Source organism: Temnothorax nylanderi, unplaced genomic scaffold (genome assembly GCF_030848795.1).
Source record: "Temnothorax nylanderi isolate EJ_2023f unplaced genomic scaffold, tnyl_v1.0 TNYL_tig0812_pilon, whole genome shotgun sequence".
Taxonomy (NCBI): Eukaryota; Metazoa; Arthropoda; class Insecta; order Hymenoptera; family Formicidae; genus Temnothorax; species Temnothorax nylanderi.
Window position 1 is genome coordinate 33,775 of NW_027249874.1, and position 26,325 is coordinate 60,099.

Genomic DNA, 26,325 nt, shown 5'->3' on the forward strand with positions numbered 1-26,325 from the left:
ACGAAAAATTATACACATTATGACAATCCCCGGAAAATTTTACCCCTACTTATATAAACTATCTTTATTGCTTATTTGCAAGTCGTTTTTATAAGGAACGTTACCCAAACCTTTACACTACACTGAGAAAAAAATGTTGTTAATTTGACTAAACTCGTTTAGTTGTAGTGATTTGTTTAATGTAAATATTAATATATTTAAATCAAATATACGTGAGTAATATCAAGAAATATTTTATTTTATTTTAAATAATATTTTTTGAAATAACAAATGTTAGCTTGACAGCCCGTGACCGCTGCATTTAGTTGAATCAAATAATATTTCTTTGAATCAACGATTTTTTTTTCTCAGTGTACTACCCTTTCTCCTCTCACTTTAACCCTTTGGACCAACGGCTTAACGTCTCTTTCCGAAAGACGGATTTTTTTACCCCTACTTTGTATATAATTCTTTAAGATTCGGTCAATTAATTCCCGAAAAATTGGAAAAATTTCGGTACCGGCTTCCAAAAAGATCGGTAACAAAAAATTATACACTTTATAGCACTCTTCTAAAAATTCTACCCCTGTTTCATATGCAATTCTTTGAGATTCGGTCAATTATTTCCCAAAAAATTGTAAAAATTTCTGATACTGGTTTCCAGAAAATCGGTAACGAAAAATTATACACTTTATAGCACTCCCCGGAAAATTCTACCCCTGTTTCATATGTAATTCTTTGAGATTCGGTCAATTATTTCCGGAAAAATTAGAAAAATTAGAAAAACCGGTTTCCAGAAAATCGGTAACAAAAAACTATACACGTCATGGCACTCCCCGGAAAATTCTACCCCTACTTCATATACTTTAGGTAAAAATTCGGTCCACTAACGAATAAGTAGTTCGCGGACAAACGGACGGACAGACAAACAGTCGGGTTTTATATAATAGTATGATAGTATGAAGTATGATATATGATTATATACTTATAAGATTACATAAAGACATATAAAAAATATCTCTTATAATGTCTTATTTGTTCATATAAGAAGCGATCTTATATGCTCATATATGAATTTTGGCCTGATAAGAGCTTATATGATCATATCATATATGATTATATAAGATTATATATAAGGACATATATATATATATTTAAATAAATTTCAGAAAATTATTCCATTTCTTATATCCTCATACTTGACCATATATAATTATATACTCTCATATATGGCCATATAATATTGTTCAAGATTATATTTTCCATTTCTTATATGATCATATATAATCATACATATATACTCAGTAAAAATTGTGTCTATATCTCAGTAATTTCCACGATTGTATGGTAAACATGCCGGATGCGTCAGCTGTTGAAATATTAGAAATTTTAATCGAACATTATTGCAACATTAATACGTATGTACAGGAATAGTTTATATAAGTAGAGAGAATCGGAGATATGTGACTTAGTTACGCTTTAACTTCAATCTTGATTGTTTCTATTGCCACGTTGCTTCCCCTTCGTATTGGTACGTATATGTAATTTTAAATAGTATTTGATTTTTTTCTTTATTTTACATTTATATCTGTTTTCTCAAAAAATAAATAACGGCATTTTGTAGAATTTGTCTGTTTTGAAAAAAATAAAGATACTATGAATCGACCGAACTCGTATAACAGCATTGATGCTGAAGAAGAAATTGTTATCTCCGGTATTGCTGGCCGATTTCCTAATAGCGACAATTTAAAAGAGTTTCAAGAAAATCTTTTTAACAAGGTGGATCTTGGTTCGAGCGATCATCGACGGTGGAATAATTGTAATAAATTTTTCTATTAATATTAAGCTATATATATTTTCGAGACTTAAAAAAAATTCGTATTTTATAATAATTATAATTAAAGATTTGCAATATCTAATCCAAAAACTTTTAAAAACAATGTCATAATCGAATAAACTGTGTGTTACACTATATATATATATAATCCTCATAATTTATGTAGAAAATTATATAAATTACAATTTATTAATTCAAACATTTTCATGACATCTTTTTTCTTGTTACTTGTTAATATATTTATTTCTTATATATAGCTTATGATATGCCCCATCGCATCGGTCAAGTCAACAATATAGAAAAATTCGATTCAGAATTTTTCAATATACCCGCTACGGAAGCTGATGTAATGGATCCTATGTTTAGAATGTTATTAGAACATACTTACGAAGCAATTATCGATGCGGGTGTAAACCCAAAAGAATTACGAGGAACAAGAACAAGTGTTCTTACAGCATTTTCTATATCTGAGACTCGATCGTATTTATCTTTTAAACCTAAGGTGTGATATATTTAATTATATACAGCATAATTATATACAGCATAATTAAGGCTCTTAGTCCCTGCTGATGCTGTCCTTATTTAATGACTTCAGAAGCTAGAAATGACACGTTGAAAATTCTTGCTGTCAGGGGAAATGGATAGAACTTAGAGTATTTTTGAAGTGTGCTGAAGTGATCTTTTTATTTGGAAATACCATGCAAAAATTTTCAATGTGTCATTTCTCGCTTCTGACGTGTCATTAAATAAGAAATAAGAACAGCATCAACAGAGACCAGGAGTCTTAATAAAAAATTATTTAAGAAAATAATAACCATATGTGTGTAAAATTCTTGTTGCAAGCATAGAAATCTGTTCCCTTTTACTATGTAAAGTATAGGAAAATTATATAATATTTTTAAACAGTTTTAAAAATAAATATTTAAAATCTTAAAAGACTCCTATGATTAAAATTCAAACATACAAAGAAAGGGCACAGAGATGTAACAAGGTGTTCGTGTTAAATTATTTTTAATAAATAAGTGACACATATTTTCCAACCATAGTAAACTGCACGCCGTCAAATTGTCGGACTTGCAACACAGTTCTGGTTGGCGTAGTAAATAGTAAAATCCACTCCCTCCCCCCTAATTAAATTGTTTCGATTTGATTTTGATGCACTGAGAATAAAATTTGTTAATTCTAAAAAATATTTAGTCCGATACGAGCAACTAAACATTTTAGCTAAATATTAGTTGGATTAATTAATTCTTGATTTAAAAAATTTAAAAGTTGACATGAATGCACTATACCTTTTTTAGTGCAACTTAATAATTGAAACAACTAATGTTTAGTTAACTAACTAACGTGTTTAGTTGCTCGTATCGGACTAAATATTTTTTGGGATTAACACATTTTTTTCTCAGCTTGCTAAGTATCCAAATAACTGTAAAGAAATTATTGCAAAAAATATGCTCAGCCAGGGTTCGAACCACCCTCGTTCCGTGAAAGGTTTTGTATCAATTCGACTACTGAGTCATGTGGTAATATTTATCGCAATAACCTATTATTAAACCTAATGAAATTGGAGAAAATACATTATTTCGCCTGCGTAAATAATAATCTATTACACAGGCCGACAAAATTTTGCGAAACTCCAAAACCTGAGACCAGACTATACTTTCCCAAAGGTTTTCGGTCCGCTGAATCCGAATCCGCCAGCGGAATTGCTCCATCACATCAGGTTTTCGAGATATCCTAACCTGAAAGTGCAAAAAACACAGTTTTTCGCTATATTCGGGGTTATATTAAACCGCGAATTAATTTTTCTCCACAAAACTCGTTACGGCATCTGAAAGTACTACTCTTTGCCTTCAAAATGCTTTTTGAATTTTTTAGATATCTTATTTCTTCTCGGAGATATCGTCCGTTGAAATTTTTTAGTTTGGCGTTTTCGTTACAACCTCCCTAACCTCGAAAAAAGTCTAAGATTTTCGAATTCGCCTTTTTTTTGGTCAATTAGGCAGACCACAGTTATGTATTCTTATGTTTTTGGAGTAGCTGAATTTGAAATTGCAGTCTGCTTACCCCATCGAGTCCCCCCCCCCCCATAGCTATGACTCGATGGAGTAAGCAGACTGCAATTTCAAATTCAGCTACTCCAAAAACATAAGAATACATAACTGTGGTCTGCCTAATTGACCAAAAAAAAGGCGAATTCGAAAATCTTAGACTTTTTTCAAAGTTAGGGAGGTTGTAACGAAAACGCCAAACTAAAAAATTTCAACGGACGATATCTCCGAGAAGAAATAAGATATCTGAAAAATTCAAAAAGCATTTTGAAGGCGAAGAGTAGTACTTTCAGATGCCGTAACGAGTTTTGTGGAGAAAAATTAATTCGCGGTTTAATATAACCCCGAATATAGCGAAAAACTGTGTTTTTTGCACTTTCAGGTTAGGATATCTCGAAAACCTGATGTGATGGAGCAATTCCGCTGGCGGATTCGGATTCAGCGGGCCGAAAACCTTTGGGAAAGTATAGTCTGGTCTCAGGTTTTTAAAAATGTCGGCCTGTGTTATTATTTATTATTTATTGTGTTACTTGTTTATTAAAAATAATTCAACACGAACCTTGTTACGGCTCTGTGCCCTTTCATTGTATGTATAAATATTTAACTTATAACTTATTATTTGTACATTTTAATATTTCAAATACATTCAGAAACATGTACTGTGATTAGCTTGCTAGATTATCTATGATTGGATCCAACATTTCTATCGCGGCAAACCAAATTTCTTACTGGCTCGGCGTTATTGGACAATCGCATAATATTGATACTGCATGTAGTTCAAGTAACGTTGCTATAGTGAAAGCTTACGAGCTGATTCGGTCCGGAGAGTGCGACGCGGCTATTATCGCTTCCGCCAATCTATGCCTCCATCCTCATGTACAATTTCAATTTTACCATCTAGGTATGTATTTATTATATCTTATTATATTGTATATTTATATATTGTATATTGTATGTTGGGTCATAAAAAATATTGATATATTTACTTATATCTTATTTATTTCCATTTTTACGTAAATTTCAGATTTTTTTATTTTGGTAACCATTGATCATACACGTATATTATGTCGTGTACTTGTTATATTAATACGATACGTTTTCTTTCATTTATGGTACAATATTTAACAAGAAAATATTTGTCTAACAAGATTAATTGTTTTTGTACTCTATTTTTAAACTCTATAACAAACATAACTTTCGCTCATCTTTTCTCTTGAAAATATTATTCATTTAGATTTTGAGGTATTGTTATGTACAAACTCCGGGATTTCTTTTTATTTTTCGGGAAACGGGAAAAGGGTAAAAAGTAAGGACATATGGTATACAGTATCTCACAAGTCATACCTAGACTAATTCTCTACATGTACCAACAGCTAGAAGATTATTTTGCTAAACTTTTGCAAAACAACCTGATCGTGGGGTCCACGGAATGTAATAAGATGAATAGTATTAATTAAAACCAAAATTGACATTAGAAAAAGTATGAGCAATGTTAACATTCCAGGCAAAAAAAATTTATTCTTTATTTTTTTACACTGAGAAAAAAATTGATTAAAATTAGAAAAATTTTGTTTCAGATACAAAAAATTATTTATTTGAATACTCCTAACCAAATATTTATTTAAAAGAAATTAATAAATTTTATTATTCGAAAAAAATGATTTCATTGGCGCACAGTTCAATTTTTTTTTACTTGAAAGTACACATGTAGGCTGAGCCCTTCCCTCGCATAAAAAACGAATCTAACTCCAAGCCTATTTCTAAAAATTTGAAATAAAAAATCAGCCTGATTGAGAAACGAACTATCTTTCGCAAAAAGGCCGCCGTTTTGCAAACAGGCTAGCCTTATTGCAAAAAGGCTGATTTCGCAAAAAAGCTGCGACATGTATAAATACACACAGAAATATTATTAGGCTACCCAGATCTAGCTTGGACCGTAAATGACAGTTTCTTCCACATTGCTATATTTATTTAATTATATTGCTTTTGTATCTAGTTCTAAACTCTACAACTAGCATTATTTCCGTGCATTTTTGTCTTTGAAGAAATTCAATAAGCAAAACAGTATTAATTCAAAATGAAATATTAGAGAGAGCATAAATAAGGGGAACACATTAGTCAAAGTAAAATTATTTGTATTTTTGTTTTGATTAATAGTGTAAAATTGAAATAATCGATATTAATATTTTAATGTATGTCTTCACTACTTTCTAAAATATAGATGTTTATATTCGCGTCTTTTATTAAAATAAAAATAAAATTTATTTTACTTATAATATTTATTTTGCCAGTGTTTATCCCGTATTTCTGCATTTTATAATGATATCAAAACTAGAAAAATTTTGTTTATTAGTATCAATTTCTTTCAGGGGTTTTGTCTTCTAACGGTTACTGTAAACCCTTTGACGAGGAAGGCGCCGGATATATGCGTAGCGATACGGTTGCGGTAGTATATCTGCAAAAGGCAAAAAATGCAAGAAGAATATATGCGACCGTCGTACACAGTAAAATGAATTGCGATGGTTTTAAAGAAGAAGGTATTACCTTTCCATCAGTCGAGAAGCAGAAAATATTGTTGAATGAATTTTACGAGGAATGTGAAATCATGCCCAGTGAGTTATCTTACATGGAGGCTCATGCAACTGGTACTCTTGCCGGTGATCCCGTTGAAGTTATGTCTATTGACCAGACTTTATGCGCCAAAAGAAACACTCCTTTATTGATGGGCTCGGTAAAATCGAATCTTGGACATTCCGAACCTGCCAGTGGCCTTTGTCAAATCGCAAAGGTACATTTGTAATAAAATGATTTAACACTGACTTTGCTCAAAATATGATTATAGCAATTTATATTTCCTTATATTGTTATAACTATAATACATACGTATATATTACATTTTTATAAAATAATTAGCAGTATAATTACTATAATTATACTGCTAATAAAAAGATGTGATTTTTTTAAAAGGTATTATTAGCGATGGAAATTGGCACAATATTGCCTACTATACACTTCAAGCGTCCGCGGAAAGAGTTAACTGCTATTATCGAAGGAAGAATAAAGATTGTCACTGAACCAACAGAATGGGAGGGTGGTTATGTAGCTGTCAATTCTTTTGGATTTGGAGGGGCTAATAGCCACATATTATTAAAATCAAATCCTAAACAAAAAATCAACAATGGAGCTCCGAATGATGACTTATCTAGGCTTGTAGCTGTATCTGGTCGTACGGAGGAAGCAGTTAAAATAATTTTTGATTACGTAAGCGTAAGCAAATATTGTAACGGCTTACTTGATTTATTTCAGCAATGGCTTCTGATAACATTTACTTTTTTATTACCACGTAAATATAATAAACCTAAAATAAATTTAAATATATATTTATAAGGGATCTAAAAAAATAATTTCGCATACCTACATAATAAAGTATACATTTTTTAAATTATTTCAAATCTGCGCAAAAAAGAAAAATCAATGTGTTTTGTTCAATATATTAAATAATAATATTGAATATTAAATATTAAATTATTAAATAATAATAATATATTATTAGCAAGACATTCTTTGCAAAATTAAATCGTATTATTTTTTTCTCTTTTATGTAAAATTATTCCAAGAAGGATAAGGTGAATATTATTAGATATGTAAAGGGGGGGGAGGGTTCCCTGTATAAAAAATTTAAATATATAATCTGGCCATAAGAAATAAACGCGATATTTTTATCACAAAGTACAATCAATAAAATTACGTACGTCTCAACCCTTTTTTGTCATCTTCAACGCATTATCCTAATATTAAAGTAAACTACAGTTATTATAAATAGACGAAACCTGATTAAACCACATACATCAAGTCAAATTGATATCATTAATTCTCACAATAACCGTTGGGCAGATACACACTCCGAAATACTCCCAAGCATTCTCGTGTGTCTTATTCCTAGTTAGAGAGCCAAGAAATTCGAGATAGCAACTTACAAAAATGGATGTCGTTTAGTTACAACCAATTAGCAGTGCTAGTCACATTGTGCACAAAATTATAATAAGCGGTGGATTAAAATGTGTCTGGGAAACGTTCAGAACAGTGACACATCTATTCTAGCAATGTTAACGCGATTTATAAGGGGGGGGGGGGTAAGATAAAACACAAACAATAGTGTGGATTTAAAGTTTCGAAAGACTCTCAATAACATTTATATATGTTCAGATAAATTTTCTGTATCTACAAATTCGAGCCATTTCTTCTAATATCTTCTAATATCAATTATTTCAGAAATTAAACGCTTGTTTAAAAGCGGTTCTTTATCTAAAATTTCCACTTCATTCCAATTAAAGTCATAATTGCATTCCAATCTGTGATTCGTCAAAACAGAATGACCATTAGTGTTTCTTCTAATATAAGATTTATGTTCTTTAACTCTCGTTTGTAATTGTCTACCCGTCTGGCCAACATAAGATGCCTCATATTCATTACAACTGATTTTACATACAATCTTACTGCACAAAGAATTAGGAAGAACATCTTTGTGTACTTTGATAAAGCTACCCAATTTATTGAGACTGACATACAAGAGCTTAACTTTTAAATCTTTAGTTATGTTCTTATATTTTCTTATATTTTTCAGTTCTTATATTTTTCAGTTATTGTAGGAAAGATATCGTAAAAACGCAGTAATATTATCTTTTTGCTTTTTATCTATCTCAAGATGCAGATTGACAAAAAGAAATTTAAGCCGTTCATGCATGATCTTAAAAATAAGCACTAACGGATAGCAGTTATTTAATAAAATTCAAATTACTAATTCAAGATTATTTTTCTTGAAATTTAGGATGTGACGACCAAAAGACTCTATCTGTTAGACTAATTACCGTACCTTTTTTCTGGCAAAGAGGGTGTTGAGACAAGAAATTTAAATATCTTCCAGAGAACGTTGGTTTGTGAAACCAATCGAATAGTAAATGGTTTCCTGTACGTATCATAGTAATCTCCTAAAAATTTAACTTGTCATCCGCGCTGACCTCCATAATGAATCTTGCAATCTAGGATGAAATAAATTGAAAACTTCTAAAGTATGAGTACATCTGGTGGAAGGCACTGCCATTGCAATATCATCAACATATCTTGTATAGAACGATAAAGTGAAATTTAAGTTTATCATGACTTTACATTATGCATTTCATCTGAAAATAGATGTTATTTGCTCCGAATGTTTCATACAGGTATTTCCGAAGTTCTAACGATCCATAATGACAAAGAACATAACACTCTATCTCAAATTTCCTGGCTCTTTAACTAGAAATAAAACACACGAGAATGCTTGGGAGTATGCATCTACCCAAACGGTTATTGTGAGAATTAATGATAATATTAATTTGACTTGATGTATGCGGTTTAATCAGGTTTCGTATATTTATAATGACTGTAGCTTACTTTAATGTTAGGATATGCGCTGAAGATGACCCAAAAAAAGGATCAAAACGTACATAATTTTATTGACTGTACTTTCTGGTAGACCTATATAATAAATTTAAGCGTAAAAACATCGTGCTTGTCTCTTATTGCTAGATTATATATTTCAATGAATATTATTGTTACTGAATGCAGGTGCGGAGTCGATCAATAGATGCAGAATTTATATCTCTTTTACATCATATTCATGATGATAATATAGAAGGTCACCTTTATAGAGGGTATATGATAACTGGATCCAAAATATCTCATAATACAATTAATAAAATAGAACATACTCCATATATCAGAAGACCGATTTGTTTTATATTTTCTGGACTAGGATCTCAATGCTTTGGAATGAGTAAGGAAATATATTATTATAAACTACTTTAATCTTAAGGATATACGTAAAATATAAAAATATCAATAATCTTTTATAATTATTCAGAAAAGCAGTATGATCATGATCTCAACATGTTCTTAACATGTTTTCGAACTTGAAATATTGCATAAAGTTTTATTTATTGCCTTCTATTTATTAAAAATTTAATTTATAAAATTTAACAAGTAAATTTAATTCTGTCAGAATAAATGTTACAACATGGCGAAAAGCTAGGTTTCTTTCTTGCATATCCTTCTCGATTACATTCAATACTAAATGGCGTGTGTGTACATGTTTGCGTGTGTATATACTATAAATACGCAGATGCATATACACAATATCTGTATATTAAAATTTTAAAACTTTATTAATATTTTAATAGGTCGCGCTCTAATGAAATTATCAGTGTTTGCCAAGGCAATCCAGAAATGTGATATTGTTCTAAGACCTTACGGAATATTACTTACAGATATTTTAACAAGTAATAATAAAAATATTTTTGATAATATCATTAATTTATTATTGGGTCTCATTGGACTACAAGTAAGAAAAAGACTTTCTTTTTAACTTTATATAAATGTATTTTATATGGGGTGTCCCATGGGATTGTGTTGAAACCAATCAGCTGTCATTTGCGAATGCATGTAGTTATTGACATGGCTAAAGCTGCGTTGAAAAAAGGAAAATCTGCAATTTTGAATGGGTATAAATTGAATTGAACAGAACGTTTGCATATAAGTTGAGTAAACTAGTGATAAATATTTTCGAAGTGCGCACTATTTGAACCGGTACAGAATTCAATTCTTTTACGAAAACTCGTAAAAACTTTCTCTAACATATCGTCTTTTATGTTGTTGACAACTTTTTTAATCGCTGCAACTAAATCTGGAACTGTTTCCGGGTTTCCAGAATAATGCAGACGGGCCTGGCAGATCATGTCTACGGTCTTTAATTGTTCCATATTGCATGAAATTATCGATAATTCTGTCAAAAACAACACAAAAATTGATTTTAATGGAGATTTATTGCCGAAAAATGAAGTAATGTAACGCATAAATTTAAATAAATGATAAATTCTAACCTCTTAGGTGTCGTTTCGCTCGTAACTTTATGCGTTCCGTACTTAGAACGAAACCCCTTAAAAGCACTGCTATATATTTTTCCTCTAGAAAAGAAGCACTCGATGAGGTAAACCTTTTCTTCCGTAGTTAAATTATTCATTTTGACGTGCTCGAACTTGCTTCTACCACAGCCAAAATAAAATTGCGAACCTTCAAATAGTCGATCGTTAACTGTAAGACCCTATCTGAAGTCACGGAGGAGCGTACCAACTCTACAGTTTCAACACAGTCCCATGGGACACATATACCATATATCAAAGACAATTAAATATTTACTTTATAATTCTAATCTTTATATTTAAACTAAATGGGAAAGTATTTCTTTTATATGTGTTACAGATTGGATTGGTCGATCTTTTAACATCTATTGGTATCGTCCCCGATTTTATAATCGGTCATTCCATTGGTGAACTACTCTGTGGATATGCCGATGGATGTTTAACGGCCGAAGAAACGATTCTGTCGGCATATTTCATCAGTTTAGCACTTCATGAGTCGAAAATAATTAATGGCTCCATGGCTGAAATTAATCTTGATTTTGAAACCATAAAAGTTATGTGTCCTTCAGATATCGATATAGCTTGTTACAATAGTTCTTCTAATTTTATTGTGAGCGGACCAAAAAATTCTATAGAAGCATTTCTCACCAAACTGCAGGTATACTAATGTTTATAAACAACATAATATTATCTGCTTAGTTTCTTTAAATCGTTTTATTATAATACCTATAATTTTATTAGGCTAACCAAATGACAATTATTATTTACAATTTTCTTCTCATACTTTTAGGCTGATAATATTTCTGTAAAAAGGATTCTTTGTGGTAATATACCTTTTCATAGTCGTTACATCAAACCTGCTGTAGCTAAGTCCGAAATATACTTGAACCAAATATTACCACAGAAAAGATTTCGCAGCTCAAAATGGTTAACAACAACCGCTCACGAGTATTCCAACACACTTCTGCCTTTATGTTCAAAATATTATACACATTATCTGTTATCCTCGGTGTTATTCGCAAAGACGATGCGTTCGATTCCAAAAAATGCAGTGACGATTGAGATATCTCCTCAGAATATTCTTCAATACATTTTAAACAACTATTTATGCTCTACAGTAACAAATGTAGCGTTATATGAACGTACCAAGGATCATAGTGGTGAGATATTTTTAGAATCAATCGGAAAACTCTATAATGCAGGATTGCAGCCACAGATTGCAAATCTCTATCCGATAGTAAAATTTCCAGTAAGCCGTGGTACCCCAATGACTTCTCCTCTCATAAGGTATACATATTTTGCGTTTATGTTCAAATGGAAAATATCTGAATAACGGAAACTTTCATGAGCTTTACTTTAAAGCATTAAAGTAAAATTAAAAGATTATATTTAACAAACAACATAATATTGAATTACGTGTCTGTTTTTTTTTCCGAGTGATGTAGATAAGAAATTTGTTTTTTATTGATACACTGAACTGTGAGTGCATTAGAATTTTCCTTCTTGCTTTCGCCAAATTTTAAACATATGCCTATATTTTATTTTAAATACAGAAAACGTATTACCTCTAGTTCAGATATACAAAAACAGACTTTTAGTACTTTAGGTGGAAAGTTGAAAACCCATATGTGTAGAATTGTAGAAGATTATGTTTTATTTATGAAACTTATTTATTAATAATTTTTTAATAAATAATGAGCGTCGGCTATAGTCGGCGATTTTAATCTCTAAGAATGCGTTCGCTGAGCGCGCTATTAGCGCTATTGCATGCAATCTTTATTGCTCATTAGGTGTAAAACAAGGACAAAATGACGCAATGGCGCTATAATAGAGTGCTCCGCAAACGCATCCTAAATCTCATAGAGTGGTTTCGCCACTAATACTATTAGAGTGATTGCGATAAGTCACTCCAAAAGAGAAGGTTATCACTCTAATTTGACTAAATACGGGCACTTATAAGTGAAGTGAATTTTTACTCAAATTTAGAGCGACTACTCCATCGGTGTGATTTAATCTCTAAAGTTATAGTAAATCACGATTCACTAAAGATCGATTGATAAATGACTCTAACAGAGTTAAATTTTCCTCAAAATTGTAGAGTAACATAATTCACTATGGGCAATGATCTACTGCACTCGAAAAGATTGCCTTTCACTCAAACAGAAGTGCGATTTCACTCCAACTTATACAGCGCAATTTTATTCTTTCTTAGAGTGGCGAATTACTTGAAGTGCACAGGTTCAATTTTCACTTTTCGTTACACTTGTATTTCTCTCGTTTGAGTGATATTTCACTTTTCGACTTTTAGAGAGTAATTTTTTGAAATATTACGATTGGTATGACGATTACGATAATGGCCCTTTGATTTGACGATGGTTTCTAGTATTTTTTACGCTGAACAAGAAATTATACAGGTCTTATAAGGCTAACTGCTTTAGTTTTCGACATATAAAGTGTTAAAATTAAAAATAAAAGGACGATTACGATTACTTTGGTCCCTTGAAACGTGTAGTTTTCGGAGGCATTTTTGGCGAGAAACATGGAAAAAATAGTAAAAAAATTCTATGATCAATATTTGTCTCTACTTCCAAATTTTAATTTTAGGTTTTTAGAAATAGGTTTTGAGTTAGATTAGTTTTGTATGCCGGGGAAGGGCTCCGCCGCAGGCGGATTACGATTTACGTTCAAAAATCATAAACAACACAAGACATTAGGACGAGGTCCACTCCACCCCACCCCTGGCTTGATTATAAGGCGAAACAAGGTCTATTATTGTACGGTTCAAGTTTTCAACTTTCTCTGCGAACCGAGGTCCACCCCTACCCACTTCCGCCTACATGTGTGCTGTCTACACATATACAATTGAAGTATTAATTTTTAATTTATATTTATTTATTTTTAACTTTAACACTGTATATCTTGAAAACTAAAGCAGTTAGTCCTATAAGACCTATATAATTTTTTTGTTTAGCGTAAAAAATACTACCAGAAACCATCGTCAAATAAAGTGGACACAGTTATCGTAATCGTCCCCGATTGCAGTTGACAACATATATGAAAGTTCAAATTATCGGAAGGCGGTCTTTTTTGAGCAATTTTAGCCAAATAATACTCTATCGTTCTACTTATCTTAACAATAAATATACTTACATGTATCACATGCTTATAAAGAGCAAAGGCGAATTTAAGAAATATTAAGATCTCAGTAAATTTTACATGATTTCGATAATAAATAAACAATGACATTTATAAGTGAATTACATAATACATTTTAATGATGTTTGTAGATGGAATCATTCCGAAGACTTTTACGTATTTCAATATACTCATCAAAAAGTAATTTTCAAAAGAGAAATGGTTATCAGCATTAATATAACTGATGAGGCATTCATATATTTAACGGGCCATATGGTAGATAACAAAATTTTATTTCCGGCTATGGGATATCTTTTTTGTCTCTGGGAGATGATAGCATCGTTGAATAAACAAGAGTATACCAATGTACCAATCGTATTTGAGGACGTAAATTTTACTCGTGCTACAGTACTATCACAACAAAATGAGATTGAATTAACCTTTTCGATCCAAGAAGGTAATATTATTACATAGATTAACTACGTAGTTAATTTTCTTATGTGAATATTGGATTTTAAGATTCGTACCACTTTTACGATGCAATATTTCTATTCTATAATTAAAGTAAAGTAAAAAATATACGGATGAGAATAATTAAATCAAATACGGAATCTCTTATTTTACGAATAAATTGCTTTATGTAAGATAACTAATCCCAAATTGATATATTCATTTCATATTGATATATCTCTCTTTCACTTAATTTATTACAACATTTTATGTTTAAAGAATTTATATCTATATCTAGGTACCAACAGGTTTGAAATAACCGAAGGAGATAACACTGTTGTTACTGGAATATTACGAATTCCAACTAATATTGAAAATGAAAAAATATCTGCTAATCTTGCTGAATGTGTCGATGATGAAGAAGAAATGAGTACAAAAGACATCTACAAGGAATTAAGGCTTCGTGGTTATCAATACACCGGCGTATTTCGTGGATTAAAAAGTGCATCGGTTTCGGGATCAAACGGCCATATCATATGGACATCTAACTGGGTGGCATTTATGGACAGTATGTTACAAATGATGATATTAGGACAGAAGTCAAGAAGTCTTTTTGTTCCAACAAGAATTCGCAAACTGACAATCGATCCGAACTATCACGTACAGCTAATTCAAGATTATCCAGTTGAAGAAAGGCGTAAGTAAAATAAGTAATACAGTGTGGCTAAGTGTCTGATAAATCATGAATTTCGTTTGCTACGTTACAGAATTCTCTGTTCGTCATTACAAGTCTCTAGACGCTATAATATCTGGAGGAATAGAAATTTGTGGCATTGTGGCTACACCTATATCTCGCCGGCAAAAAGCAGTCAATCCCGTTCTTGAAGAATACAAATTTGTTGCTCATCGTGATTTAGGAACTATGTCGTTACAAGATGCAATTAGAATGTCAACGCACATTGCACTCGAATGTTACAATAACATAAATGTTAAAATTATCGAATTTATCGGTGATAATGACAAAGTGACATCAGAAGATTTAAATTCTCCACTTGTTAATGAAATCTTAAATGATTTACCTCAGATTCGACATAACACCAGACTCGTGACGACTCACGAGAAATTCCCAAATATATCTTTGCCCGACAACGTTTCTACAACAGAAATTACTAAGTTGTCGAAGGACGAGAATTGTTTGATAGTCCTTGGTTTCGATATTTTGACAAAAAATAGCAAAATATTATATAAGCAGTTGCTGTCTCTGTTAATGCCACAGGGTTTTCTACTGACTTTGGAGGAATCCGGTGCGGTCTACGATTATTCATGTCTGAAAACGTATGAGTTGGATATCATACTGGAAAAACAAATAAATGACAAGAAGCTTTTGTTATTAAGAAAATCGCGAAATATTGCGAGAAACCAGCGAATTGTACATGTAAACAATTACGATTTTTCATGGGTAGATGAACTGAAATCAATCATGAATGTGCAAAGCGAGACTGGTGTAAATACGGAGATAATTCTTGTCTCGGAAGAAGACTTCGAATGCGGGCTACTCGGTTTTATTAATTGTTTGCGAAAAGAACCAGGCGGCGAAATAATTAGAAGCGTATTTATTCAAGATGACAAAACGCCTACATTTTCTTTGCAAGAACCATTGTACACGAAGCAGCTACAGTTGGACCTACCCATCAACGTTATACGTTCCGGTAACGTTTGGGGATCATACAGGCATTTACCATTACCATCGTTGGAATCAAAACTTGTTCAGAGCGCTTACGTTACGCAGATGGTATGTTAAGGTGTTCTATTACATTTTATTATAAATAATAATAATTAATGTTTACTTATAACAGGTACAAGGAGATCTGAGTACTCTCTGCTGGGCACAGAGCAGAATGTCTCACATTAACCATGAAAACCTCGTTGATGTAATTTATACGTCTGTTAATTTTAAAGATATCATGATAGCTACTGGCAGACTCAACGCTGAAACGTTCGAACGCGGTAACGATTGTTTTATTGGCTTGGAATTTGTTGGTTTCAATACGCATAAGCAGAGGATAATGGGATTATGTTCACACGGGTAAAATATAGAGTATATCAATACATATGCGATAAAAAGAACTTTTTGCAATTGACAGTATTAATTTCTATTTTATATGAGTATCATTAATTAGTATTAATAACGTTTTAATTTAAGTAACATTAACTTAAATTTAATATTAAATTAAAAATATGCAAGATGTACATTATTTTAAAGTAACGTTTAGATAAATAAACACATTTTTAAAATTTTTATGTAAAGAGGAATGACGAACATTCTCGTGGCTGATAAATATCTCAGTTGGATTATACCTGACAAATGGACAATGGAAGATGCAGCAACGGTTCCGTGTGTGTACAGTACGTGCTACTATGCTTTGTACATAAAGGGTAAAATGAAAAAAGGAGACAAAGTCTTGATTCATTCTGGTACTGGAGGTATTGGTCAAGCTGCCATTCATCTTGCGCTTTACGAAGGTTGCGAAGTGTTTACGACAGTTGGAACTGTCGAGAAACGGCAATTTATAAGAGAAACGTTTCCCTCTATTCCCGAGGATAATATTGGAAACTCTCGAGATACAAGCTTTGAACAAATGATTATACAGCGTACAAGAGGTCGTGGAGTGGATATCGTATTGAATTCCTTAGCCGAAGAAAAATTACAAGCATCTGTTCGCTGTTTAGCAAATGGTGGTCGTTTTCTGGAAATTGGAAAATTTGATATGGTTTCCAATAATTCTTTGGATATATCTATCTTTTCTAAAGATATCAGTTTTTATGGTATTTTATTAGATAAATTATTATATTCAAACACAGAACAAAAGTCAAAGTTGTGGAAGATAATAACAGAAGGTTTAAAAAACGGTGCTATTAAACCGCTGTGCAGAAGAGTCTTCGAAAGAAATGAAATAGAAGCTGCCTTTAGATATATGGCCGCTGGAAAACATATTGGCAAGGTACAATTATTTCTTTATATATACAGAAATATGTAATTATGATACAAAATATTTTATTATCTCAAATTAGAAACATTCTTTTGTTTTTCTAATTAATGGTAGCAACAAATGTAGGTTTATTTAAATTATATTTAATCACGAAACTTCTTGTATTTATATTAATAAATAACATTAATTATTTACTTTTTTACTATTTACTATTATTTAAGAATACATAAACATAGTTTTGTTTGCTCTTAAGGCCATCGCACACAAAATGCATAGCTTAGCATAAGCGTAGCATAAGACCGCTAAACCACGAGCATCCAGCATAATGTCACCATATCGATTTACATAAGATGTTCATTGGTCCAGCGGTCTTATGCTATGCTTATGCAGCCTATGCAATTTTTATGTGCGATGGCCTTTACTCTTACTCCGTATTTTTGTTGTTTACATAAACGTAGCTTATTTGTTTGCTCCTATTTCTAAATATTGTAGATAAATGTCATTCCTCGCAATAGTAAAATTAAATCATAAAACGCAATGTTAAAATTAATAATAAAATTAATGATAAAATACAAAACAATATCAATAATAAAATAAAAGATAAAACTTTCGTTATTTATAATTTATCACTTTATAGTAACGATTGTTTCTTAACTGTTTATTTGCAGATAATAATAAGAGTTCGTAAAGAGAAAGAGCCTTTGGATGCTCCGCTACTCGCTCATCCACGATATCATTGTCTGGATCATAAATCCTATGTTATTTTGGGTGGACTAGGCGGTTTTGGTTTAGAGCTAGCAGATTGGTTGACTCTTCGAGGTGCAAAAAATCTGGTTTTGACATCACGATCCGGGATTAGAAGAGGTTATCAGCAATCAAGAATGAAGCTATGGCGATCTTACGGTGTAAATGTACAGATCGTTACAGTCGATAATAATTTGAAACATGAAGACTGTGAATCTATATTAAAATTTGCTGAGAGGAGAGCACCAGTGGATGCCATATTTAATCTAGCAGTTGTTTTAAAAGACTGTATGTTTCAAAATCAATCACCGCAAACGTTCGAGGATTCATTTAAATCAAAAGCATGGATGACGAAAAAAATGGACGAATTGTCGAGGAAGGTCTGTCCACAACTTCGACATTTTGTCGTTTTTTCTTCCGTCTCGTGTGGAAGAGGAAACGCAGGCCAAACGAATTATGGTATGGCTAATTCCGTGATGGAGAGAATCTGTGAGAAGAGGATGGAAGAAGGATTACATGGTTTAGCAATACAGTGGGGTGCTATTGGTGATGTCGGACTCGTAGCAGATATGCAAGAAGAAAATAAGGAATTGGTTATTGGAGGTACATTGCAACAACGAATATCTTCCTGTTTGGATACATTAGAAGTATTCCTGCTACAAAACCGACCTATCGTAAGCAGTATAGTTGTTGCTGAAAAAGCAAAAATTGGCGAATCAATGAATGTTTCTGAAACGGTTGCTTATATTATGGGTAAGCAGTTTTAAATATACAAATAAACTAGACGATGAAAAAAACTAAATATAATGCCATAAAAAAAGAAGTAAAATTAAAATGTCATTCCAAGTATAATATTTATTAGAATAAGTAATATCTCGAAAAATAAATTTCATGCTCAAAATTGAATTTAAAGGAATACGTATATGTTTTGGAAAACTCTCACAATCGCAATAGACTTAACCCATTAAGTCCTAGAAGACCCCTACGTACTTTCCTATTTTTAATAAAATAATAAAATACTTTGTAACTCGAATTCTAACCAAAATTTTTAGACCGCAATTGGTATATGGGAGTAAAAATAATTGCTTTTTTCGAAAATCTAGTCGGTAATAGGGTGGTATATCTAAAAAAAAAATAAAAATAAAAATAAAAATAAATGTAAAAAAGTAAGTAATCCTTGCGTTCTTACTCATATTCTTATTATACTCTTACAAATATTTAATGACATACATTGATCATCCACGTCTGACGCAATTTTAGCAATATTAGGGAGACCTCGGTTCGCAAAGTTTGTGGAAAGTTGAAAATCCGAACCATACAATGCTGTTTAGAGAACCATTCACACGAAGCGAGGTCCATCCCACTCTACCTTTACTTACAAAGCAAAAAGAGGTCTAGCATTTTACGGTTCGGGTTTTCCTTTCCACGTGAACCGAGGTCCACCCCCCCTCACCCTTGCCACGGAGAGGGGTGTAACCTCTTCTCCGACTACGTGTGTACTGTCTGTACACTGCACATATCAGCAAATTATTTCCCTTAGTACTGACACAAACTGTTATTTCTCAGTTATATTTGTTAATAACTTTTTAATAAATAACAAGCAACGGCTAAAATTTTTTGAAAGTTACTCAGGAGAGTGACTTCTATAATATATGTCAAAATCAAGGTCATAGAAGGTAGTCCCCTATTCGGTATATTTACCTAGAATTTATTTAAATGTATAATTCTGACTTTATTTTAAAATAGGATTGAAGAACATAAACACGGTGCCACCAAACGTACCACTGGTCGAAATGGGTATGGATTCAATGATGGCAGTTGAAATTAAGCAAACGTTGGAAAGAGAGTTTGATATTTCCTTGACAGCGCAAGATATTAGAACTCTAAATTTTGCTAAACTTAAACAAATGACAAATACAACTGAACAAGGAAAGACACACAATACAAACAAAATTAGTGAAGATTTTGACGTGTTGGTTCGAAAAATAAAAGATTCAGACTTTGTTCCAGATATTCTTGTAGAACTTGTTACAAAGAAGGAGGTTGATCGAGGCAATATATTTCTCTTGCCAGGAATCGAAGGATGTTCAAGTGTATATAAGTTTATAGCATCAGGTATTAAATCTTCGGCAACGTGTTTGCAACATGGTGTACTTAATATTCCCGACGAAAATCATTCAGTGATGAAATCAGCCGCTTATTTGCTGCCTGTAAGAAGATTAAAGTTAATTAAAATATTTTTTTGATTATTTTTTAAAATAATTTATATATATAAGCAATATCTAATTATAAGTCTTTTATATTACTACAGCTTACATAAACATTCATATTTATTTTCTTAGCATATATTGAAGAAAATGAAAGATCAAAGGAAATTTCTCATAGTGGGTTATTCGTTTGGATCCTTAATTGCCATCGAATTAGCAAGATTATTAGAAGCTAATGATTTCTCAGGACGGTTAATACTAATAGACGGAGCTCCTGACCAAATGAAAACTATGGTTAATCAATATTTTTACTGTGCTTCACTAGAAGAGTTACAAAATACAGTTTTACTTGGTTTATTAGAAATGTACGCTACAATTAACAAGGAAACGGTTAGTAAATTTTAAAAAATATATTTTGATTTTTTATTGTAAAAATTACTTATGTAATTTTAATCTTATACAAATTTAAATAAAATGAGGTTGTTCGTTTGTCGTTGTTTGAAGCTATAACATTATCACAATTAAGTGACAGTTTTACAATATGACTCTCTACATAGAACACCAAGTCTTCGCATCATAATTCTTATTTTGCTCTTCGACTTTTATTATTAGTATTTGCGTTTTTTACTTTTATCTTTTTGTTTATCGCTCTTTATATGCTATCTTAACTTATTACACTGAAGATAGTTTGATGACAGACTAAAACGTATGTTAAAGTATTATTGTAATCAAAAATTGCAATACTCTGTTGTGGTTCTTTTATGACGTTTTTTTATGTGGAGATTTAGGAATTTTAATAAAATAAACAAGGATAACAATTAACAGATTTTACCCTTGTTCGAGAATTCAATAAATCTTTTGTATTACTGATGAAACGCAGATGTTATTTTAGTACATATTTATTATTATTAAACATACACAATTCAAAATTTTCTTATTTACAGCTTGGATTAGAGTTGAATAAATGTAACACGGTAGAGGAAAAATTAAAAATATTTCATGCTTACTTCCCAAACGATGTAAATGTATTGACCATCGAAAATCAAAAACTGATATACTTCACCATTTACAATCATATAGTCGCTATACAGGATTATGATATTTCTTCATTACCTCGTCTTAAATCACCCATAACGTTGCTAAAACCCACTTTTTCGAGTGCCCTTTATACTGAAGAGGATTATGGTCTACATAAGGTAAATCTAATTTGGTTATAGATATTTTTGAAATAAAACTACAATTTTTTAAAAATAACAAAAAGTTTTGTAACAAGAATATAATTTATTTTTAGGTTACCGAAGGTAAAGTGCAAATTCATTATGTGGAAGGTAATCATATCACAATGATGGACAACGACAAAATCATATCAGCTATTAACGAAGAATGAATAGAAGATAATTTAAAACAATAAATGTATACTTTATTAGGACGTAGTAACATAATATATATTTTGTTAAATATATATTAGTAACATAATATATATTTTGTTAAATATATATTATGTTACTACGTGTCCAAATAAAGTATACATTTATTGTTTTAAATTATCTTCGTTAAAATATTATCTTTGTTAAAATATTATACACATGATATACCTATATAATATATATGTAGTAACAAGAAGGGGTACGTGGAAGGGCTAGGAGGAGGGGAGGAGGGAGGTATGATTGAGGAGAAAATGAGAGAGAATGAGTGGTATGCCGAAGAGAGGGGGGGGGGGGGGTAAAAGTAGTGCAATCGGAAATTTGAAGGCAAGAGGAAACGGAAGTCCCTCTGCGGAGAGGGTGTGTGTGTGTGCGCGGCGGGTGTGGGTGTAGGCGGATGCAGAGGAAGAAGCTCACAACCACACCACATCTACTTAACCTAGTGGTAACTTACGTTAGGATAAGAGATATGTATAAAATTTATGTATGCGGATAAGCGAGGTGTTGGTTGTAAAGGTTTGGGACCGTTCCTTGAAAAACGCCTTTCAAACCCTGCGGGGATAAGAAATAAACCATACATACATACATATATACATGTAGTAAATTAGTAAAATACAAATTTTTTAATTTGTGTTCGAGAGCACGCGGTAGCGCAAGATAGCGCGAGGTAACCGAACGACCACAAAAAAACAGCAAGTACAGAAATACAATAAAGCACAATATATTTAAAGTCTGAACGTATGTACAATTATTTATAGAATAGTTAAGTGCCGTGAGTGGTAGCGCGCACATTGCAGAAGCTATCACAGCGAAAAGCAGCGAAGTTAACAGCACAAGCTGATTTGAGATTGAAAGCGGATTGCGAGTTATTTTCAAGCGGTTGCGCGAGCGGTGATACAAAGTGTACTGAGCGGAAGAACTTCGAAAAGAGAGAGCCTCCTCGACACAGCGGCAAACCTTTATTATCTCCGAGACGAGGCTCTCTCCGGGCTAATCACCAATAAATTTATCGCGTTTTAAAAACGTTGAAGGATATTCGAGGACTCAGTGTGCGATTGGTGGCCAAGGGCCACCCGCGGAAACGTTCGCGCCTGACATGCGCGGAGCTCGGATTTCGGAATAGTCCGAGATCTGGTATAAGAAATTTATTCCCTCATTTGTTATTTATGAATAATAAAAAATATATGCTAGATAACATATACATTGATACATCGCAAATAGGTTGCCGAGCTAAATCGCCTTGGGATAATGTTAAATAATTAAATTTTTAATTAAATTTATTCGATCAACTTCCTCGATTGGTTGTTTATAAAAATTGTGCATTAGTTGAGAGAATATACCCGAAGGAATTGGAAAAATAAAGGTTGCCTACTTTCCCCTCTGCGCAGCTGTGGAGTTGCCAGGTATAAACAGCTAGGTGAGTAAGCGTTATTAATATACCCTCATCAGTTATTTAATCAAATTATTATATCAAATAAAAGCTTATTTAATTCACAATCCAACCGTATTAGGTTGCTTTATCAAAAAGTTGATTGCATCATGGTTGCCTAGATTTTAGATGTAAAGTTTTCAGCGCGAGCGTTGAGATGACAGAGTAGCGTTGCGCGCGCAACTCTATGCGACAGAAAAAGATGAAGCGAGTTCTTTTTAAAGAAGATTTTTCCGATAGCGTAAGCGCGTTCCATTGATCAAATACTGGATTCAAGTCAGATTAAATATTAACAACGATATAAAATTTTTTTCACTCACATTTATTTATCAGCGATTATACATTATTATGAAATAATAAGTTTTTATGTTTAAAATGTACATCTTTCAAAAGGATATTTTTCCGATCGTGTAAGTGCGGATTAAATACTAGTAAAAGTCAGATAGAATACCACATAATGATATCAACATTTTTTTGTTATCACATAAATTATGTCACTACATAGTGACTTAATTTTAACAGTGGTCTGGTTTGAATCATCAGAAGAAATATCTGGTCCTCCGATTAAATGGCGCATAAACTCATATAGTTGCTCTGGAATCTCGCATTCTCCGTTCATCACATCATCTACTGTTAAACGACTTGGCAGCTTTCGGCTGGGCATACTTTTAACACAGTGTCTCAAATCATACGCCACTTCTTGAAACCTAGTGTCCTCTTTTTCTTCTAGTTTTGCAGCTTCACTTGCCAGTGTTGATATGTCCATATCATTAAGATAAATAATCTTTTTGTTATGAGGTCCAGTAGATGTCTCAATTGTGAGACGGTCACCAAAAAATTTTGATATTTTTTTTTCAAGATATTCACTCCGATAAAGCGAAAAATCTTCAGTGCGATCCTTGCCCGCTGCAAACTCCAACAACAAAGCTTTATACCGGGATAATAGTTGCGTGACGTACATTACTTTATGGTTGTTGATGATCTCTTGCTCTATAAATGTTGCAAGAGAGTTAAACGCTAACTTGTGTATCTCTCAGTCTTCATGCCAATTGGAATAAGCGTGTTCTTCAGTTTGGCGTTTCATTCGTACTTGATATGCTGAGAAACAAGTTGGATGATACGCGACAATTTGATTCTCAAGTTTATTAAGTACCTCAGAATCATCCAATGTTGACGCAATTTTTTTAAGCTGGGTAACAGTTGCTTCGGACTTCGGAAATATTACGTTAACCCTTCGCTGACCAGTTTTCTTTTGTGTACAATTGCAAAATAAGCAAGCCACTTCTTTATTCGTTGTGGTACACGATGGCCGCGATGAGGAAGCTTCAGCAGATGCGGCATCAACACCGGGCTCCAAGCGTGATGAGGCCCCACCTAATATTACTGAATCACTCAGTGCTGTTTGGTCAGGTGTCATTGATGGGGAATAAAAATCTACCCCGCTTGACGATACATCACACGGTACCTAAAACAAATATTTTGTTGCACAAATTTAAACAATTACTTTAATTTTCACCACGGAAAATGGATAACAATTTATTAAAATGGTTTTAATACCTTTGGTAAATCCACAGTACGATTTGGAATGTTCATTCCGGTGAGATGAGCGTCAATTGTAGACATACTTGGCTCCCCCTTAAAAAGAGATACTTTCGATTAAAGAAAAAAAAAATACGGAGTATTGAAAAAAAAAAAAAAAAAAAATACGGAGTATTTCGATGAATTAACATTCCTCAATACGTACAGAGTGTGGAGACGAGCTAGATGACATTTGTTGCTCCGGATTGACTGAGAGTGTCGGTACCTGGAAATATTACATCACACACTGAAAAAAATGTATGTAATTTTACATGTTAAATTATTTGTTTGAAACCGGAAAATTATCTAATTATTACTGTGATTCTTTCGCGTTTCTTACGCCGAACGATTTGTTGCTTTATTTTATTTAAAAAGAAAACAATTATATATATGTAGAAATGTTATAGACACACTGAAAAAAGAAATGGGCACAGTAACAACTGTGCCGCAAGCAACACGTAGAACTACGTCAACTGTCATTATTTCATGTTAAAGTATTCGTGATCAAGAGAGGCCAAGTTCCACACAGGGCTGTAGCGCTGAATTCATCATTATTGATAGTTGACGTAGTTCTACGTTGGTGTGTGTGTGTGTGTGGTATGTGTGTGGTCTGTGTGTGTGTGTTGTGTGTGTGTGGGGTATGTGTGTGTGTTTGGTGATTGTGTGTGATGTCTGTGTTGTGTGTGTGTGTGTGTGTGGTGTGTATATGTGTGTTGTGTGTGGTGGTGTGTGTGTGGTGTGTATGGTGGTTTCTAACGCTGCTGTATCGAAGAGGTAAGAAATAAAGGGTTCCGACTTATCTTATCATAAATGGGACTTCTTAAGCTTTAAAACATATTATATGTCTATTGTATGTATCTGAATTTAATGGAAGCTAATTAATACAATTAAAATATATATATATATATAATAACGTCTTAATTTTAATATAAAATACAATATATAATTAGATCTCTTCCATTAAATTCAGATACACAAGCTCAAGATTCCAGCAAGTCAACAAGCATATTCATGTGCTCTATTTTGATTTTTCCAGATTACAGCAAGTTAACAAGAAAAACTCGTTCAATAGAGTGAGGGCACAAGTCTTCCACATATTGACATATAATTCATGAAACTAGCAACTTAATTTTAATTTTTTAAATTAAAAATCAAAGATAAAATTTAAAAAAAGTTCCATTAACCCGGGTGGAAATGTGTCTGGGCGATCCAAGTTTCTATTTTGGGCCCCGTGGGGAATGTCGTGGCACGCCCGTATCGGAAATCTAGCCAGGCGCTGCCTAGTATTTCATCTAGGCGCTAGACAGAATTGTGCGGGGGTGCCAAGATGGGAAATCCAGCCGGGAGCTAGCTAGCGCCCGGCCAGTGAGGCAGGATCATAATAGTCATATTTAACATAAGTAATATTATTAAATAATATCTAAATAAAATGTAAAATTATTCAACATTTCATAAAGTTATTCGACACTCAAGTTATAATCATGGCTTGTATCAAACTGTCAACCCTGTTGCACACGGAAAAAATTGTTTGTGCGACGCTATCATTTC

General features: G+C 32.4%; 2 protein-coding genes across 3 annotated transcripts; one reads left to right on the top strand and one right to left on the bottom strand.

Annotated features, from left to right (window-relative positions):
- The first annotated feature begins 1,381 nt into the window (after window positions 1–1,381).
- LOC139785483 (fatty acid synthase-like) lies at window positions 1,382–22,507 on the top strand. Of its 2 annotated transcripts, none has more exons than XM_071724635.1 (20): window positions 1,382–1,510; window positions 1,604–1,798; window positions 2,074–2,318; window positions 4,537–4,768; window positions 6,237–6,655; window positions 6,835–7,134; window positions 9,472–9,679; window positions 10,083–10,243; window positions 11,161–11,478; window positions 11,611–12,107; window positions 14,108–14,412; window positions 14,704–15,102; window positions 15,173–16,197; window positions 16,262–16,491; window positions 16,714–17,407; window positions 18,064–18,892; window positions 19,886–20,349; window positions 20,482–20,736; window positions 21,291–21,542; window positions 21,638–22,507. In XM_071724635.1, exons 2-20 carry the CDS (start codon window positions 1,636–1,638, stop codon window positions 21,731–21,733), a joined length of 7,092 nt encoding a protein of 2,363 aa, XP_071580736.1. In that variant the 5' UTR covers window positions 1,382–1,510; window positions 1,604–1,635; the 3' UTR covers window positions 21,734–22,507. The 2 variants fall into 2 exon arrangements, with proteins under 2 accessions (XP_071580736.1, XP_071580737.1); XM_071724636.1 differs by having other exon boundaries at window positions 1,461–1,510; window positions 1,631–1,798.
- Window positions 10,567–10,985, bottom strand: LOC139785484 (uncharacterized). The gene is made up of 2 exons (XM_071724637.1): window positions 10,782–10,985; window positions 10,567–10,684 (listed from the first exon to the last, which is right to left on the bottom strand). The coding sequence occupies exons 1-2, from the start codon at window positions 10,919–10,921 to the stop codon at window positions 10,567–10,569; spliced, it is 258 nt and encodes an 85-aa protein (XP_071580738.1). The 5' UTR covers window positions 10,922–10,985.
- Window positions 22,508–26,325: the final 3,818 nt, after the last annotated feature.

Excerpts from the sequence above, each read along its gene's own strand:
- LOC139785483 (XM_071724635.1), top strand. The coding sequence starts at position 1,636 with ATGAATCGACCGAACTCGTATAACAGCATTGATGCTGAAGAAGAAATT. Across the intron at positions 12,108-14,107 it reads ATGACTTCTCCTCTCATAAG|ATGGAATCATTCCGAAGACT; the intron begins GTATACATATTT and ends TGATGTTTGTAG. Across the intron at positions 18,893-19,885 it reads AACGGTTGCTTATATTATGG|GATTGAAGAACATAAACACG; the intron begins GTAAGCAGTTTT and ends ATTTTAAAATAG.
- LOC139785484 (XM_071724637.1), bottom strand. The coding sequence starts at position 10,921 with ATGAATAATTTAACTACGGAAGAAAAGGTTTACCTCATCGAGTGCTTC. Across the intron at positions 10,685-10,781 it reads AGCGAAACGACACCTAAGAG|AATTATCGATAATTTCATGC; the intron begins GTTAGAATTTAT and ends TGTTTTTGACAG.